Raw genomic sequence first — 18,363 nt, 5'->3', positions numbered from 1 at the left:
TTTCTTACACAGATACTCTATGTGGCTACTCCAACTCAATTTACTGTCTAGGACGAAACCCAGCACCATCCTGGTGCTCCCTGCTTGAATTATTTCTAAGCGTGAATAGAATATTTTCTGTTTTACTCTCATTGAGAGACAAACAATTAGCAGCATACCACTCCCTGCAGCGTTCAACCGAGGAGTCAAGCCTATCAAGTACAGCCTCTACACTAGTATTACAATCAAGTATGGTAGTGTCATCAGCATAGAGCACAGATTAACATGGAACATCAACACTAAAATCATTCACAAAAGCTAAGAATAGAAAGGGTCCAAGGACTGATCCTTGTGGAACACCTGCCAATACTTTTTTTGGTTCTGAAATTTATTATTTTGCCTATTCAGTCGAACTATTTGTGTTCTGTCACTAAGGTAACTTCTGATCAATTTTAATTCCTTATCTCCTATGCCATAATGTTCAAAATGCTGCAGAGAACACTGTGAGAAATTGTATCGAAAGCTCTACTCAAATCCAGCACTTTTCCTCCAACTATAATGTTTTTCTCGAATCCCTGAAGAATAGAATCTACAATCTTTTCTACAGCCATAGTGGATGAGCAATTAGGTCTGAACCCAAATTGGTTTTCATGTAAAATAGAGTTGACTGTCACGTACTCATACATTTGTTGGAAAATACAGGTTTCAATGATTTTACTTATTATTGGTAGAATCGCTATTGGCCTGTAGTTTTCGGGCAGGTCTCGATCCCTTTTTTTGAAAATTGGATTGATCAAGGACAGCTTCAAGCAATCAGGAAACTGTCCTGTTATTAAAACAAAATTTATTATTAGAGTCAGAGGTACCAACATGGAATCATTTATATTTTTAATTATAAAATTAGACAGACCAAAACAGTCTTCACTTCGCAAGGAGCTTAAACGGCTTACAATCAATAATCACTGTTTCCACTTCCACCATTCTCCAAGATAGCCTCACTCTAGTACGATCAATCATCACTGAAAATTTGAAATTATTCAAAAGGTCAGTAAATGTTGTCACAGAAGGAGGAGATAGCTGATCTCGATTTTTTAGATTTGATATACTGATGAAGTATAATTTCCTTCTTATGATTTTTTACAAAATATGTCAAACCTCTCTAAAATGAACATCCACTAAACGAAATAATCCCATGACATTTTAGAGTTTTGGCTGCTTATTTACCTCTAACAAATTTCAGACCTCTCAGCAACAAAGTTTTCTCTCTACTTCAACATACAAAATGTAGTGTGTAGTATAGGAAGCAGACGGTCATTCTCAAGAAATTGTTTAGTTTCAGCTGAAAGGTTGATAGACTGAAAATAATGGCAATTCGGGTAGGAAGAAGATAGGATGGGAGACAGTTAATATAGGTTGAGACACATGTCGGAAATTGAATGCAAGTTAAGCCTATTGCAATAGAATTTCAAGGACTTGTCATTCGTAGACCAGGCAGGTGAATGACTGGACTTTCTCATTTTTGCTTTTGTCACACATTTCAATTCTTAGAACTGACTATGATGATGATTATGATGATTGTGACAAACGAGGAGAAGAATCCATCACATCAAGAAGTTCTAGAAGCTTTCAGAAATATCAGGCAAGAATTAAAACTGTGAAATAGTGTACCAGACAACCTGTTTGACTGTTTGAATAGATGTGAGTCGTTTATTGAACATGATGTTTTATTCAAATGCAAAATTCAACTGAAAATTACTCACTTTTTCAATTTAAACATTAAAAAATAGGGAAGTTGAGTTATTATAGTATTTATAGTGAAGTTATTGACAAAATTACAGAGTATGTTGTGTTCAATCTTATAGTAGTGTGAAAAAGTAATAAAATAAATTTGATGAATGAAGTTGAAAAATATTGCTACTGTACTGATTATGTACGTTGATTACCCTCCAGTAGGCGCGTGGTTTTACAGAACTTGAATAGGTGCATGGGGTACAGTTATACCCCAAGATTATTATATCGATTTATCATCCTTTTGTTTGACACTTCATCAAATATCAATAGGTCTTTATGCAACGTTTCTAAACTACTTTAAACAGCTATGAGTTGTTTTAAAAAATTAGCTGTGACCATATTGTACAGAGTTTGAAAATGTGATCTTCCATGAATTTGTCTCAATTTTTTCCCAATGTTTAGGCTCTCGAAACTATTTTTTTTTTCAAGGTAACAAATAATTATAAACAATATTTTTCATTAACAATTTATTTCTCAAGCCGAATTCATAAGATTTATATATTTATTTAAATATATACAAGTAATAAACTGATATATATTATACAACACATCCACAAATTTCAGCTATATGAAAAGGTGCAATTCATTTTTATATGGCTTGTATCAAATCATGAAAAATGAAGATTGAGTGAATAGGTACATTTTGAGATATATATGAAATTAAAACTCATATATGAGTTAAAAATATGTGATATAAAATGGTAATAAAAAATTAGGTGAGGTAAGCAATGATAATATATATTATATTATATGTTATATTCCATGCATACAAGCTGGAATCACTTGCAAGACTTACAAACTCATTCTGAAACTGCTTGCCAATTCAATAAGGATCCAAGTCAGTTGAATTTGGAAGTTTATTTTAGAATTATAGTTTATTTTTTTAATTTTATGTTTGCAGTGATAGAAGTGACAACTTCAACAAGCTTTTCTTCTAATAATCGAATTCATAGAATGTGTGAAACAGTATCTGTGATTGTATACTACTTCCCCGCCCGCTTCAAACTGGTTCCATTGTTCAATAGGGTATTATCTGTTGGGGAGACTAGTTGTCGGATACGATCACGACAACCAGACCCCTCATAGGCCTATCCAGCAGGGGATTTAATGTCGGGGAGACTAGTTGTCATGAGCGTGTGAGGAGACTAGTTGTGGGCGACAACTAGTCTCCTTTGTTCTAGTAGGGGATTTACTGTCGGGGAGACTAGTTGACGGCAATGGTATATTTTGCCTGTGATCAAAATAGCGAGGATTCTAGTTGTCGGGGAGACAGGTTTCTGACTCCAGCTGAGAACTTAGCTAAACCCCGAGCTCGAAAACCGACCCTTAGGCTAGCTTCACACGCATTCGGTTTCATTCGGTTCGGTTCGGTTCGTTACCGAAAACGAATAAGGCTTTCATACATGTCAGGTTTAAATTCGTACGGTTCTAATTAGGTATTTTCTTCTCAAACACAGCTGTGTTTGGATTTTCACAGTTCATGCTGGTATATTTAAATATAACAGCTGGTGTTGAATTGTAAGATGTTATATCTTGAACAACGAAATTTTAAAATTAATTAAAAATTGTGAATAATTTGAATAGTTTCTTTTTGATTATGTTAATTTTGGATGTTCAGAGAGATTATTTTTTAAATTGAAAATTTCTTCCTTCTTTTGACACATGGTTTTTCTCGAATTTCGAGCTTATTTTTAATTTTAGATGAAAATTTTACTGAACATTAATTGTAGAGATTCTCATGCTCAATCTATTCCACTCGAATTTTTTTGTTTAAATTGTATCTGAAGCCTTATAATTGAGAATCTAAAATCAAACTTTGCATAGATGGGGCGGAGCTCCTGGAATTTTTACAGATATGGGACTTGTGGCAGTTGATAGAGCTTATCGATGACCATTTCAGGTATAACTTTAATCAAAATCGTTGGAGCCGTTTTCGAGAAAATCGCGAAAAACCCTGTTTTTGACAACATTTTAGCCGCCATCTTGAATTGCATTTGATATAAATTGTTCGTGTCGGATCCTTATATTGTAAGAACCTCACGTTCCAAATTTCAAGTCATTCCGTTAATTGGGAGATGAGATATCGTGTACACAGACGCACATATACACACTCACATACAGACAATACCTAAAAACCACTTTTTTGTACTCAGAGGACCTTGAAACGTATAGAAATTTAGAAATTGGGGTACCTTAATTTTTTTCGGAAAGCAATACTTTCCTTACCTTTGGTTATTGGGCAAGGAAAGTAAAAACAGTGTCCCTCATCAATTTGTAAAATTTATTGTTTCTTATTCCACAAAAATATTTGGAATTTAGTTTTATCATAATTCAGATTATTATTGACTTGTCTATTCAAGGTTGTGATCATATTGAATTCGTAAGTGTGCGTTAGATCATGCATAAGCCAAAAAGCAAAATTTGAAAAATGTCATTAAAACAGGCACTTTGTTACTTGTATGCTGTTGCTCACACTAAACGCAAATAGAAAGTGTGGGTGCTGCTATTGTTCTTTCTACATTTCATGTCACACAAGCTGCTCTTATGACGACCTCCTCAAATGCAATGACAAAGCCCTTTGGGTGGCTAAATTTTGGGAGGGAAATATATAAAATAATAATAGCATAATGGTGATCTTGGACATGGAAAGTAAGTATCTGCACGCTTGGTGGTCATGCATAACCTAGCTTTCATTTGCATTCATGCGCATTGTCTATTCAGTAGATGGGTAGACCAACATTGTAGCTAACTTCAGTCATCTGACTGGTGAGAGCTATGTATAAAGATTCAATTAAATAATTGTTTTCCTTCGTTGAATCCTATCCTATATTGACAAGTGTCAATACTATAGGAAAACGAAAAGACTCCATTGGAAAAGCTACATTTTAGGTCCACCCATTAGCAGCCTGCACACAGGGACAATAGTAGCTGTTGTGGGAATGTGGAAATAGAAATGTCCGGAACTCGAATATGTAGATGGCATTTCCAATTCCATGTTCAGTGAGCACTCTACACACAGATACATTAGTGGCATCCACTAGCTACCTATGTGAAAGTGGGATTGGAAATGTCATGAGCATTTGAGCTCATGAAATTTCCGATTCCATATTTCTGGTAGTAGTTACCAGCTGCTACTAATGTCTCAGTGTGCTTTGGACATGGGTCAAGAGGCTGAGTCAAGGGTGGCCGGGCGCCCTAGAGGCAGTTTGGCGTCCCCTCTCTCAGCGGAAGGACCTACAAAGAAGGCCAAGAGTGGAACTCACGTAGGTCACGAGGACTAATCAGAATGAAGAGACTGCCAAGCATATCACACTGGATTGCGACAAGGATTGCAACCAGGTGATGAATGGAATGTTAGTCAGACAGACAAAAGATATTTATAAAAAAAAATGCAATTTACAAAGCAAAAATCTTATGTACTCATTTTCAATATAAAACAACAACAAAGAATAAAACAACCTTATGAATACACTAAGCCAAATAAATCTTTAGAAAATGGTCTGCATGGGCAAAAAATGCCTGTGCGCAAACCAGAGTTGCATATTAAAAGTTTTACAGAGAGAAAGGAAACAACAATCTTGATGCATTTATAATCTTATTGAATATTATTATTACATACAGTGAATGAATTATTGAATAGCTCAAAAAAATTAATTAGTGTAATGGTGCATACAGATTTCAAGAACAGTAGACGGGTTGTCACCACCAGCGAATTTTATCGGCCAAAGTAGGTGTTATAATTTTTGTGATGATGTTTTCTGCCTTGTTCACTCCCAGCTGTATTAAACATTTCTCTAATTTCAATTTAAATAAGGATTTCGAGACGAACTGAAATACTATCTGATGTGGGAAGTGACGAGCCAAGTTAGTATAGGGAAAAACTCCTGGTTCTTGTAAAGGACATAGGTATTGGTTTGCCTAACATACTACTTGGGAACACAAAAAGCTTCGGTTGACGTTTGGGTTTCTTTGAACCTCTGGATCCTTAAATCCGTCCCTTCAAAAACAATAAACAATAATATATCATAAATCTCCGTCATTAAAACACAAATGAACGTCCCTTTTTGCCAAAATTTGAAGCTATGCTAATAATTATATGAAATGGAAAATTTATTAAATTCAATTCAGCTCTTCAAGTCACTGATCTAGGATCGAAAGAGAAGAAACAATTTATTCTGCTGTACATACAACGACAAAACAATACATAATTTGGGAATATGATACTGAGTTTAAAAGATAAGCATTTCTGCATGATAGTCTGCATGAAAAAGTGTTGGGAGTTGAGTCTACATTTATAAAGTTGCTTAACCATAAATAAGGCACGTATTTTTCTTCTAATCCATAAATGATCCATTTTGTGGAATTTTCTTGCTATTGTTACTAATTTTCTATCAATTTCGCCATCATACATTTCTGACCAACTGCGATTGGAAAATGTTAAAAGTGCGCTACTTACAAGTCAACTGATCAATAGTTTAAGTAATTCAACTAATACTGTTATGTTGTTTAAAACTAATGAATCTCCATAGAGTTGATTCTGCCAATTTGAGTGCTTCTAAGCAGCTGAAAATTTTCAATATTATATATTAATACATTTAGAGGAATTCAATTAATAAAGCTGTACCATTGATAAACAATTGAATAATGAACTCTCTGTATTGTTTTCAGAGTCAAACTGCTTTCCAGAATATGGAGTACCATGTTTGTAAGTATACACATTAGTTATTATTGAACGAAAATCCAAAGTTAAATTCTGTGAATCACCCCGAAGACTTCTGCTACTGCAAATATTGACAACAGGTTTAACAGCATTCAACTTGGGATTTTGTTTAAAAATTATTATTTATAGATGTGCATTTGAATAAATGCAATTTCTCATCTATTTCCATCTGTATATGAAAAACGCGGGGTAACTTTGAGGGTTCACATAATATGAGTTTCGAGGAAAATACATAAAAATATGGATCGTCTTACTTGGTGCGGTTTTAACGACGACAAGGACTCAGTCAGCTCTGCCGGGAGATAGCACTCTTCTCCTCCTCCTCCTCCACCTCCACCACCACCTCGGAGATAGATAGAGCTAGGTAGAGTGAGAGAGAGAGAGAGGGGGGGAACTAAATTCGATAAGACATGCACTGTACTGTTTCCGTTCTAACCAGTATATACATTATTTCTTCTTTTAGTTTCCTAGAATCTCAATTGTTGATTTGAGTCTAAACTTTGTTATGAAATCCCAATTATTTTACATGAAAAAACTTGTTCTAAACCAATAACAGACACTGTACAATAACATACATGAACTATACACTGAACCTATGAAAATGTATGTGCAGACTTTACAGATCTATGCTATCGAAACATTATGTTGATTCATTGAATTATGTTTAATGAAACAACATTCAGTTTTTGATTAAATAAAGTGTTGTCTCCATTACATTACTGGTTGAAGTTGATTGCTAGATAGAGTTTTGAATAAGGGGGTTCTAATCAAAGCCAAGCAGTTTTTGTGATCAGACTGTTTTTGAATGGAATGTCTCCATTAGAAATTTTTGTAAACACTAGTAGATTATTTCTCATGTTGAGAGCTGTGTTATCAAGTTAGAAGCACGTTAGTACCTTGAATGATTTTACTTACTGATGCTTTGTATAAAAATAATATCAATCAATCAAGAATATTCTTTATCCCAAAAATACAGTAAGTACAAAAATGATGAATAATATAAAATACGAATAATTATGTACTTAAATTAAGTTTCCATATTATAGGTTATGGAATGAGTCTACATGGGCACTGTGGCCTGTGCGCGTAGACTCGAGTTGAAATTTCAAGTAGGTATAGTGAATCTTTATGAAGGGGGAGAAGAAAGAGAGCCAAAATTAATTCAATTTATGGTAATTCCATTCAAATGAATGTCATAGTTTTGTATTGTACAAAGTCATTCTGTATTGTAAAGTCCGTCGGTATCGTATATAGCCAGTCTGTATCGTATAGTCAGTCAGAATTGGTATAGAGTCAGTAAAAGTCATTTTAATTTTGCAGTCAGGTGAGTCCGCCGCCCGCCAAAACCAGAGCCACAGCCTCCTCCTCACTTATTTCAAACAACCAATATTTCAATCTTTTTTTGAAAATTGGAAGACTTACAGCTGAAAAAATGTTATTTTGCGGAAATAATCTCTTATAATAACGATATATTATCAGCGAAAAGGAAGATTTCACCATTCAAAGTTAATCTTGAGATATTATTAATATAAATTGAAAAAAGTATTGGGCTCAGGTTACTTCCCTGGGTATTGCTATCTGTTTTTAAGGTAGCTGGAAAACCAGTCAATTGCCTTACCCACAATTCTTATTGCTCTCAATTTATCAATCAACTTATTTCTGTCTACACTATCGAAGGCTTTTTTGAGATCAAGAAATATCATCAAAGCCTTCAAATTACCTGACACAGCACTATGCAAAGCTTTGTTCACATCAAACATCACATCAGAAACACATCTGTCACTCCTAAAGCCATATTGTCGGTCTGTAATAATGTTATTCAATATTAGGTAAGCAACAAGTTGCTCCTTGGCAATTTTTTCTAGAATTTTGGAGAAAACTATTAGTAGAGAAATCGGTCTATAATTATTTTTATCTGAAAAACAGCCTGTTTTATAAAGTGGGAAAACTTTGGCAATCTTATAAATATCAGGAAAAACTCCGTTGGTCAAACTAAGATTTATTATATAAAGGAGAGGTTCAAGGATTATATGGATATTATCTTTGAGGAGACAAGCCAAGATCCGGTCGTAACCAGGCGCCGAACCACCTCTTAGTGCGGTCACACACCTTACCACGTCCTGCTCAGAAACAGGTTGAAACGCAAATTCTGTGTCTACAACATAGTCAGTATCATTCACTATCAGCACCACCTGAGTCGATCGAACAAGCTAGATTCTCTCCTACTGAAGCAAAAAAATGTTGAAATCATTTGCTACATCTCTGCAGATATTGATAGGTGTATGTGGTGAATTGGACAAAAATTTATCTAATGGAAAGCTGTCCTTCCTCACATCCCTTCCTCCTAACTCGTTTATCAGTTTCCAAAACAATTTAGGATCATTTTGGCACTGGTTCAATTTATTACGATAGTACGTTCGTTTTGAATTCTTAAGTTTATTTGTAACTTGTTTTCTGGAGATACAAAAATTTATTTTCCACTCCAAATTAGATGGTTGGTTTTTTACTTTTTAGCTCATTTTGTCTCTTTCACGAATCAACACAATTAGATCTCGAGTGATCCAAGGTTTAACCTTCTTATATCTTGTAGAAATATTTTTTAATGGTTTTTTAGAACTGGAGATTGCTTCAGAAAATAAATAGGAAAAATCAGCGGAACATTGGTTGACGTCTTGTACTTGTGTGATGCTATTGTAGTTGATCCGACTCAGGTTGGCGGCTAAGAGAGCGCGATCAATGTAGTGGTGTGTGATTATGTCAGTCTGTGTAAAATAATTGTCAAAATCAATAGTGAGTCCTATGCTGTAGTGATCTGTTACGTGCGATTGTAAAACAGCTGATCACACATTTACCATATCATTGTACCGTATAAAAAATGATCTATACAAGATTTTGTATTTTCAGTTCTCTTGTTGGTTTGTCAATTCACTGAATGAGTCCTGCTCCTATCAATGTGTTTAAGTAAGTGTCAGTGTTCAAAGTATTTCCTAATAAGTCAAAATTGAAGTCACCATTCCAAATAATTGTTGTGGCTCTATTCAATTGGTTAATATAGTTGTCCATTGAGTCTAAAAATAGTTGAATGTCGCAGTCTAAAGTCCAGTAGAAAGCCAAAAGACAGTAATTTTTTATTTTTAAAAGAAAATTCCATTTTTAAGCCATATACATCAGCAATTGCAGTTTGTACGGCACTCACCGATAATCTTTTACTGTAGTAAACTATAACTGTTTAGTTAACTAAACTATCTGTTTCGTCGTCTGTCAGTAATTACTTAGTCAAATTCCTCTAAAGGTATTCCCTCCTCACCTTCTCTCAACCAGCATTCTGTTGGTATTATAATATCCAAAGTTGGTAAACTATCTAGATAGACCAACAGTTTATCTACATTTTTGGAAAAGCTACGAATGTTTCATTGAAAAAACTTCAGCCTCTCCCTCCCCCTGTCCGAAGAAAAAATTTACAAATTCATGTGTTGATTCAAGCTCTAAACATAAATGGTTGAAGCATGATAAATGATCGTCATCAATCGACTGAGTCTCTGTCGACCGCGCACAGGCCACCCACCCAACTGGTCAACAAATTAACAATTGCGCGCAATAATAGAAAAAATAAATCATTAAACTGAGAAATACTTGGAATTAAATTGAATTAAATGAATAAACAAGAAAAAACTTGAAGAGAAAATATATTAAATGGAATTGAATTTATGAAGCTTCATCTTTATCGAACTTATTTTGTGAAAAACAACTAAAACATATACTGTACTTCCATTTATGTGTATTCCAGTTAATTTAATAAAGAGTAACAAGCTAAAACAGTTTCCTAGAATTGAACAGTCAACAATACCAGCAGAGAGCATACAGCTTTTGTTAAGTAAAGTTCAAGTTCTAAATAAAAAGTATGCATCTGCATAGTATACTAAACTATACAAAAGTATACAAACTAGGTATCTATATCCCAAATCAATATTTCAGCAATTAGTTTTTTTAGACTGTTTTTGATTGAGAACATTAACATTTGATACTATTTTTGGTAATTTGACACTTCTAAACATCTTCTAAAACTCCTAATTGATTTTTGAAACTGAATTTTCCTTGAAAATATTCATCATAATATCAAACACTCAACTTGGAAAATTCAATAAACATTTTTATTTTATGTCTCATAATTTTCCCTCACTTCATAATTTTACTTATATTTCAGGTGGGAAAATCGCAAAAGTAGTTATTAACAGACTGGAAGATGTATCAACATCTAAACCACAAATCAAAGTCCAGGTAAAAAATATTTTCAAAAATACATTCAAATTTGAATATTTATTGTTTTAGGTAAAAGGCATTAGATATATTCTCAAACCTAGCATGTGTTGGTGTTGTATGTGAAACATTTGACTTCCTAGTCAAGGAAACATTGTTGGGTAATATTGTTTTGTACAATTATTTTCATTAACGTTGAAAAAATGATATTTTTTAGAGAAACTAATGCCTGTAAATATTTCCAAAGTGGGGTAAATTGTGAGACTTCTAAAATCCTTGAAATGGTTGTAAGTACATCTATATTGAATTAAACACAATTGAACGTCGATTACTGATGTGTTATAATATGTCATTGCATTGCAGTTCATTTGCTCATTGGTTGATGTGGGAGAGACTTTGTTAGATGACATCACTTGATAGCGGTTGAATTTTATAGATGTCCTGATAGTATACCAGGAGAATTACATGTGTAATGTTTGATGGCAACAATAAAGATTGATTGATTAATTGAGAATCTGCAAATTTACAGTGCTTCCTGTCTGGTATAGGCAAAGGCAACCTACGACCTGTCCACTCATCTTCATTCCAGTACTCTGTACTCTCTCATGCAATGTGTAAAATGGGGGTCAGTTGCTTGAGAGCTCCGTTATGTAGCAGCAAAAACACCAATTATTCTATCTATGGGGATTACAAGCTTTGATCATTCTCACCATCAGAGTGTTACCTGATTAATTGATAAAAGATTAATTGTCAAGTACAGTATATTACTAGAGTATCTGAAATAGATAGATAGATAGGCTGCCTTTATTTTAACCTGGAGGGCGAAGTTAGGGTGCAGCCGGCCCTCTCTCCCACTTAACCCTCCTATACAATTCTAATGTATCTACATCACAACATAAGGAAATAATTTTTCGAATAGAATAATAAGTAATATGATAAAAAAGTATAAATCAATATTTGAAAAAAAAACAATTTCATTTAATTGAGTAGAATATTTTTTAGACTGAAAAAAATTGAAAAAATAATAAAAAAGTTAGAAAATAGAGTTATAGAAAGTTTTTTAAGCAAGAAACAATGAAATTTCACGCAAACACACACCTTTCACACACGCAAACACACCACCTCATCCTATGCCCCGATGGCCCTCCCTCAGCCACGCCTAGACCTCCGCGCCGAACAGTGTCCGCCTCTCCACACTCCTCAAAGATGCGGGTAAGCTATTCCACAGTCTGCAAGCAGTCACACAGAACGACCTATTATATGTCACAGTGCGATGGATGGGAATGCTCAACAGGCTTGTGCCATGCCTCGTATCTCTTCTGTTGATTCCTGCGAGGAATTGAAATTTCTGACTCAAGTGGAGAGGAGACCCAGTTGCCAGAACCTTGTGGAGGAGCATCAGCACATGATGATTTCTGCTGTCTCGAAGCTTCAAAATACCCATCTGAGTGATGTAAGGGCTTATGTGGACGTCCCTTTCAAGACCAAAGACGAATCTCACGCAGTAGTTCTGAGCCCTTTGCAGTCTTTCAGAAAGAGTCACTGTCATGTCCTGTATGACCACATCTCCGTAATGGAAATTCGGAAATATCAAGGTCTTCACAAGCATTATTCTCTCTCGTAAGGGGATAACAGCTCCAATTCTCTTCAGTGAGTGAATGCCTGCAAAGACCCTGTTGCAAGTCTTTGTCACTTGTTCAGTCCAGTCTAGGTGTCTGTAAAATGTAAGTCCTAAGTTTGTAATGTTTTCACTATAATCCAGTCTATGTGAGTTAATTTCGATGAAAGGTCCATGGTTAAAGTCAAGTTGGTTCAAAAGTCTTCTATTACCTATAACGATTGTTTTGGATTTTAATTCATTAATTTTCAATCCATGCTGTGCTGTCCAGAGTAAGACAGCAGTCAGGTCCTCATTCATAAGAGTGACTGCTTCACCAAAGTTATCAGTCTTGAAATGTCTATAAATCTGTAGGTCGTCTGCATAAAGATGAAATCTGGAGTGTCTGAGTCGGTCAGTTACGTCATTTACATATAAACTAAACAGTAGTGGTCCCAAAACTGAACCCTGAGGTACCCCCCTGTTGACCACCCTCCATCGAGACGTGCTGTCCAATCGAACACACTGCTGTCTGTCAAGAAGGTATGACCTCACCCATGCCACACTACTCTCAGAAAAACCATAATTTTTCAGTTTTTTCAAAAGCAGCGGGTGATAGATACAATCGAATGCCTTGCTCAAGTCAATCAACACCATCAGTGTAGACTGTCTCCTATCCATAGCCATTCGAATGTCATCTGAGACACAGAGCAAAGCTGATGTGGTGCTGTATCCTCCTCGGAATCCAGACTGATGTTCGCTGATGATTCCTTTCCGAGTAATATAGCCACTCATTTGCTTATGAGCAAGCCTCTCCTGACCCTTAGACAAGACAGACAGTATGCCGACCGGCCGATAATCAGAAGGAGAAGTGGGATCAGGAACTTTGTTGAATGAAATGATCATGTAAAATTTGAATGCAGATTGGAAGCTGGAGGTCATAAATGAAGTATTGTATAAATGTGTGATGAACGGAGAAATAAGAGGCAGAATTAGTTTGATGAATCTCACTGGAAGTGCATCGGCGCCGACAGCATTACTCTTAATATCACAGATTGATCTAATGACATCCAGCTGCGTTACTGCTGCCAAGTGAAACTCATCATCACACCGTAACACCTCATAATCATTGGAATACTCATAGGCCAAATCCAAACTCACCGGAACCTGAGAGAAGTAGCAATTCAATTTATTCTTCAACGGTATGTCTGACCACCAACTTGGACTTATCCTTGCCTGCCACGAGAGACTTCAAAGCGCGCCATTTGGAAGCCATTGATCTATTAGAGTTTAACAAATTTCTGAAATATTGACTTTTGGAATTTCTAATTAACTGTTTACATATATTTCTTTTTGCTTTGAATTCGTCAAAAGTATTTGTATTGTGTGTTCGTCTGGCCAGTGTGCATAGTCTATCTCGGTCTTCCATTAATTGTTTAATATCCTGAGTAATCCATGGAGCTGGTGTCCTGGTGACACGTCTTTTCCTTAAGGGAACATATTTATTGAAGAGATATTGTAGATTATTGACTATTATCAAAAGGATGTTATTGATATTATTTGTGTAGTAAATTCCTTCCCAGGGCATGTGAATTGGCTCTTGGAATAATGCTGTACTATCTATATTTTTGTAGTCATAATACTTGATTATTTTTGGCTTCTTTTTGGGGGGCTTAATGGTGTACACGCAATATATTAGATCATGTCCTGAAAGTACGGGAGCCGGGATCTGTCCATAAGTTCTTACCAATTTGGGATTAGAGACTACTATCAGATCAAGGAAGGTATGGGATGTAGCCGTATGGTGGGTGGCCTCCAGAGGGAGCAGAGTCAGGTTGCATGAGTCAAATATTGTTGTCAGTTGAAGTCTGTCAAAAGTAGCCGGTTCTAACAAGTCTGTTTTGAAGTCTCCCATAACAATAACATGGTTATAATTGGCCATACACTGCGTAAGACCCTCTTCAAACTCGTCCATAAAGCCTATGTGAGGCGGTCTATAACAGACAGCTAACAAAACTTTTAGTCTTAATACAGTTATTTCTAAAAACAAATATTCTAGCTTATTAGCTCTAGATGTATCAGATTTGAACTTCGAGACTGGCTTCAATTCGCTTCTAACATATGCCGCAACTCCTCCTCCACCCTTAAGCAATCGGTCGTTCCTAACAAGAGTGTAACCATCCAAATCAACTCCTCTTGACGACACAAATGGCTTCAACCATGTTTCACACACCAGGACCACATCGCACTGATTCGACTCAAAAATATACCTGAATTCGTCAATGTGACCACCAACAGACTGTGCATTAACATGAGCTATCTTAAGGAAACCAGAATAGGGCTGTAGTTTATTTTGAAGCAAACATTTGGTGTCCGACGCGGCAGATCGGTCATCTACAGCACTCATAGCTGTTCTTTAACGAGAGCTGCAGTCCACAACCGCATCTGAGTGAGAGTAATCGCAAGCTATAAGTACAACTATATACAACTAGAGGCAGTTTAACTTTCACATTCATACTTTCAATCATACATGCACATCCAAACATACTCACAAAGAAAATATATGTACCAATACTGACGATAATATACACACCCATTACTGTAGGCTGGTATTAAAACGATAAATTCAAATTGATTTAAATTTAAAATAATAAGTGAGCAAAACTATTACAGGCCTATAACTTCAGCCCCTGTTTGATAAAATTTAATAATAAACAACAACAATCGGGTTTAGATACTAATCTACCTGAGTAGGTATTATTTGAAAGTGATATGAGAAAAACAACTAGCTTTATTAACAGAACTAACGGTACGCACAATAAAAACATTATAGCAAAACTCCGCTCATGACATAAAAAGAAAAATGATAGTGAATTAAAAAGTATAGAACATGAGAAAAAAAAAACTCATCCAGAACATAGATATATTTCTTTATTATATCTGGGATCAGCAGATATGATCGATAGCCAGAAAAGTAATAGACAGAAAAGAAAATGAATAGAAGATATCCCTCGCTCTATAGTGCGCTTTGCGATAAATGATAAGACTTAGAGAGATGTAATGGCAGAATGAGATAAACAACACTACGGCAGATAAGTAGGCTGATTGCAGTTACTGTCTTTCAATAAGAGTACGAATGAAAATACAGATTGATTCCAATCTTACCAAATGAGTTAGACGAATAACTCACCCTAGAAGAAATGAACAAGAAATGTAATGCAGGTCAACCTCTCATAAATATCTCGCATAAAATCTCATACATCTCATAATCTCTCCCACACAAATCTCTCTCACTCATTCACAAACATGTCTCAGACGCAGCTTTCATACCAATCATTAATTCAAATTCTCATAATTGTGAAAAAAAATGTTTTAATGCCATAAGCGTATGATATTTTGAATCATACGAAGAAAAACCATAAGATGAGCTTATATATCAGAATAAATAAGGCGAAAACCATACTACAATAATAAAGAAGTAAAATGAGTTTAAACTAAATGATCATTGTTCATCATTCATCAAATTATTCAGAGCACTTCAACGCTATTCTTATTATTGTTTTGTTGTTTTAGTGTGCTTATACTATGTCAGTTTAGTCTATCAAGTGTCTGCTCCCATCCGCCAGACATGACATTACCATTCTCCCTCCAGATCACGCGTCCATCAACGGTCCATACATTTCGCACTCCAACTCTCCTGGCTACGCTGCGATAGAAGTCGTTTCGTCTCTGTGTCAGGTCCTCGCGTATCGTCAATCCCGTCCCTTTCAGTTTTCGCCGATCGGTCAGGACGGCTCTTTTCGTCTGGTAGCTGATCAATTTTACGAGTACTGCTCTCGGTCGTGGATGTTGTTGAGCATCAGTCAACACACGTCGGCCAACGCGATGACATCTGTCGATCGAAGCAACGTCGATCTCCTTATTGAGCCTGGTGCGGAAGAAGTCCGTAACAATGTTTGACACGTTTTCACCTCCCTCCTCTGGCAACCCAAAAATTCGCACGCTATTTCTCCGTTGATACTGCTCCAACTCGTCAACTTGTACTGCAGACAATTTTTTCATATTGTCTACTTGAGCTGTTAATGTGGCAATCTTCTTCTCTGCCTCCGTAAACCTGGCTTCGAATTTAGCACTAATACGAGCAGCCGTCACTGCTCGTAGCTGCCGTCACTGATTCCTCAAGCTTGGCAGAAAACTTTTCAAATAATCGTTCAACAATATTGTCTAGTTGATTGTCCTCAGCAAGAAATTCAGATATTGTGTTCCGAATCAGCTGTTTTCCTCAAGCCGGCCCCTCACTGGTGGATGAGGAGGAGGAGCGGGGTCGAGGCGCTCCTGCCGGGCTATTGTTGCCTTGAGCCTTATCTTTGCCGGTTAGCTGCTTGCTACGCGTTCCTTGAGCAATCATGTCGAACAAGAAAAATATATTCACGTATTCCACAGAAACTATTGTACGTATCAATTCGAAACTTCGTGATCACAATCAACTTCACTACTATTAACTTTATGCCAAATATCAATCCTGCACGTCGCAAAATACCCGAGTAATTTTCGAATAAACATGAGCCGAAAAACAGTACGTCAGGCCGTTCTCATTCTTATTGTTGAACAATCCACCTTGAAATTTACTGACTACAGCTTTATAATAAAAGTGAATTTATTGTTTTCCTTTCAACTTCCTTCTAAGAGAACAATAGAAAATTGTCCATTCTTTAAGTTCAAGGGATGCATTCTTGAATCTATTCATTGCTATTCTGGCAAACATAAATAAACAACATCAACTACTACAACCCATATTTTAATACTGAGCACTATTACTTGCTGAGTTTGATATTCTTCTAGTTTTCAAGTGACACAAGCCTTCTCTTATGTTCACAGATCAAGATCGAGAAGCAGGAGGATGAATTTGGAGAATGTGAATTTACAACTAGCAACGTCAAAGATGAGTCATCCTCACACAATGGTTCAACTTCCAATCAGGCATGTATTCTATTTTGACTAGAATAAATAAGTAATGCAGTTTAGTTTGTGTTTTTTCATCATATTATAATTCATACTTATTGCAGAATGAAAACTTTTCTTCCAGTTTCGGCAGAAGAACAGTTTGAAAATTCAAAATTGTTAAAATTCTTATCAAATAACCAAAGTAATCTTTAGTAGGCCTTTAATAAAGGAAAGAATCGACTCATGCAAGTAGGAATAGGAAAAACATGAATCACGCATAATCACTTCTGAACTACTGATCTGATTAACTTGAAATTTTGCATATTTATTTATTTTATTTATTTTATTTTATTTACAATGCAAATGACACTAATGTAATAACATTGAAAGATAAATAATAAGATAGTCCTTGTGCTATTTTTCTTCCAAATTTATAGGTGACAAAGTCCAAGATAAGGTTAGAATTTCACGTGTACAATTTTTATAAAATTTTGGTCCAAAATAAACATTAAAAACTATAAATTTTGAATTTAGATGGCTTAAATCGATAAATTAATTAGAAATATTCCACTCAATTACCACTTTTAACGAATAATATTGTGTTATTTAAGAAAATTTGGAACTATTCAAGAAAATATACAAACTCGTAAACTCGTATAGATTCCTAATTTACTTAGAAGTGTTATAGGCCTATGTTCAGTTCTTCAAGATTTCAGAACGTCAAGTTTAAAGTTTGTCAAGTGCTTCAAACACACAATTACAGAGCACAGGTCACCAGCTTGCTATTATTATTAGCGCATGGCTTGAATTTTGGGGAGTCCCACAGGAAGACCAGCTTGTTCAAAATAGATATAATTCTATTTCTATCAAATTCAAGAAACAAATAAATGTCAATTCGGAATATTGTCAATAACATTACAAGTGTATGAATACAGAGGAAAGTCCATACTTTATTGTTATACAATAAGTTGTAAGTATTTTGACTAGCGTTCTTGTCTATTTTCTGTTTACAACCACCAAACTAGCAATCAGTTTATCTTAATCTAGAGAGCAGAACTTGATGGCTGCTATTCCA

At 35.4% G+C, this 18,363-nt stretch overlaps 1 protein-coding gene across 6 annotated transcripts in view; it reads left to right on the top strand.

Annotated features, from left to right (window-relative positions):
• LOC111050230 (gastrula zinc finger protein XlCGF17.1-like) overlaps window positions 1-18,363 on the top strand; it is a 95,160-nt gene that overhangs the window by 66,964 nt on the left and 9,833 nt on the right. The window contains exons 1-4 of one of the 6 annotated variants that reach the window (XM_039430066.1): window positions 4,214-4,419; window positions 6,439-6,475; window positions 10,695-10,768; window positions 17,223-17,324. The exons of 1 other annotated variant lie outside the window; for it this stretch is intronic. In XM_039430066.1, the coding sequence (XP_039286000.1) occupies window positions 6,460-6,475; window positions 10,695-10,768; window positions 17,223-17,324 (192 nt within the window). In that variant the 5' untranslated portion in view covers window positions 4,214-4,419; window positions 6,439-6,459. Of the gene's footprint in view, window positions 1-4,213; window positions 4,420-6,438; window positions 6,476-9,394; window positions 9,452-10,694; window positions 10,769-17,222; window positions 17,325-18,363 lie in introns of those variants that run through there. 4 more of the 6 variants (XM_039430072.1, XM_039430060.1, XM_039430088.1 and 1 more) reach the window with 4 other exon arrangements.

The sequence above is a fragment of the Nilaparvata lugens genome, chromosome 1 (genome assembly GCF_014356525.2).
Source record: "Nilaparvata lugens isolate BPH chromosome 1, ASM1435652v1, whole genome shotgun sequence".
NCBI lineage: Eukaryota > Metazoa > Arthropoda > Insecta > Hemiptera > Delphacidae > Nilaparvata > Nilaparvata lugens.
This window is presented reverse-complemented; position numbering and strand designations above follow the sequence as displayed.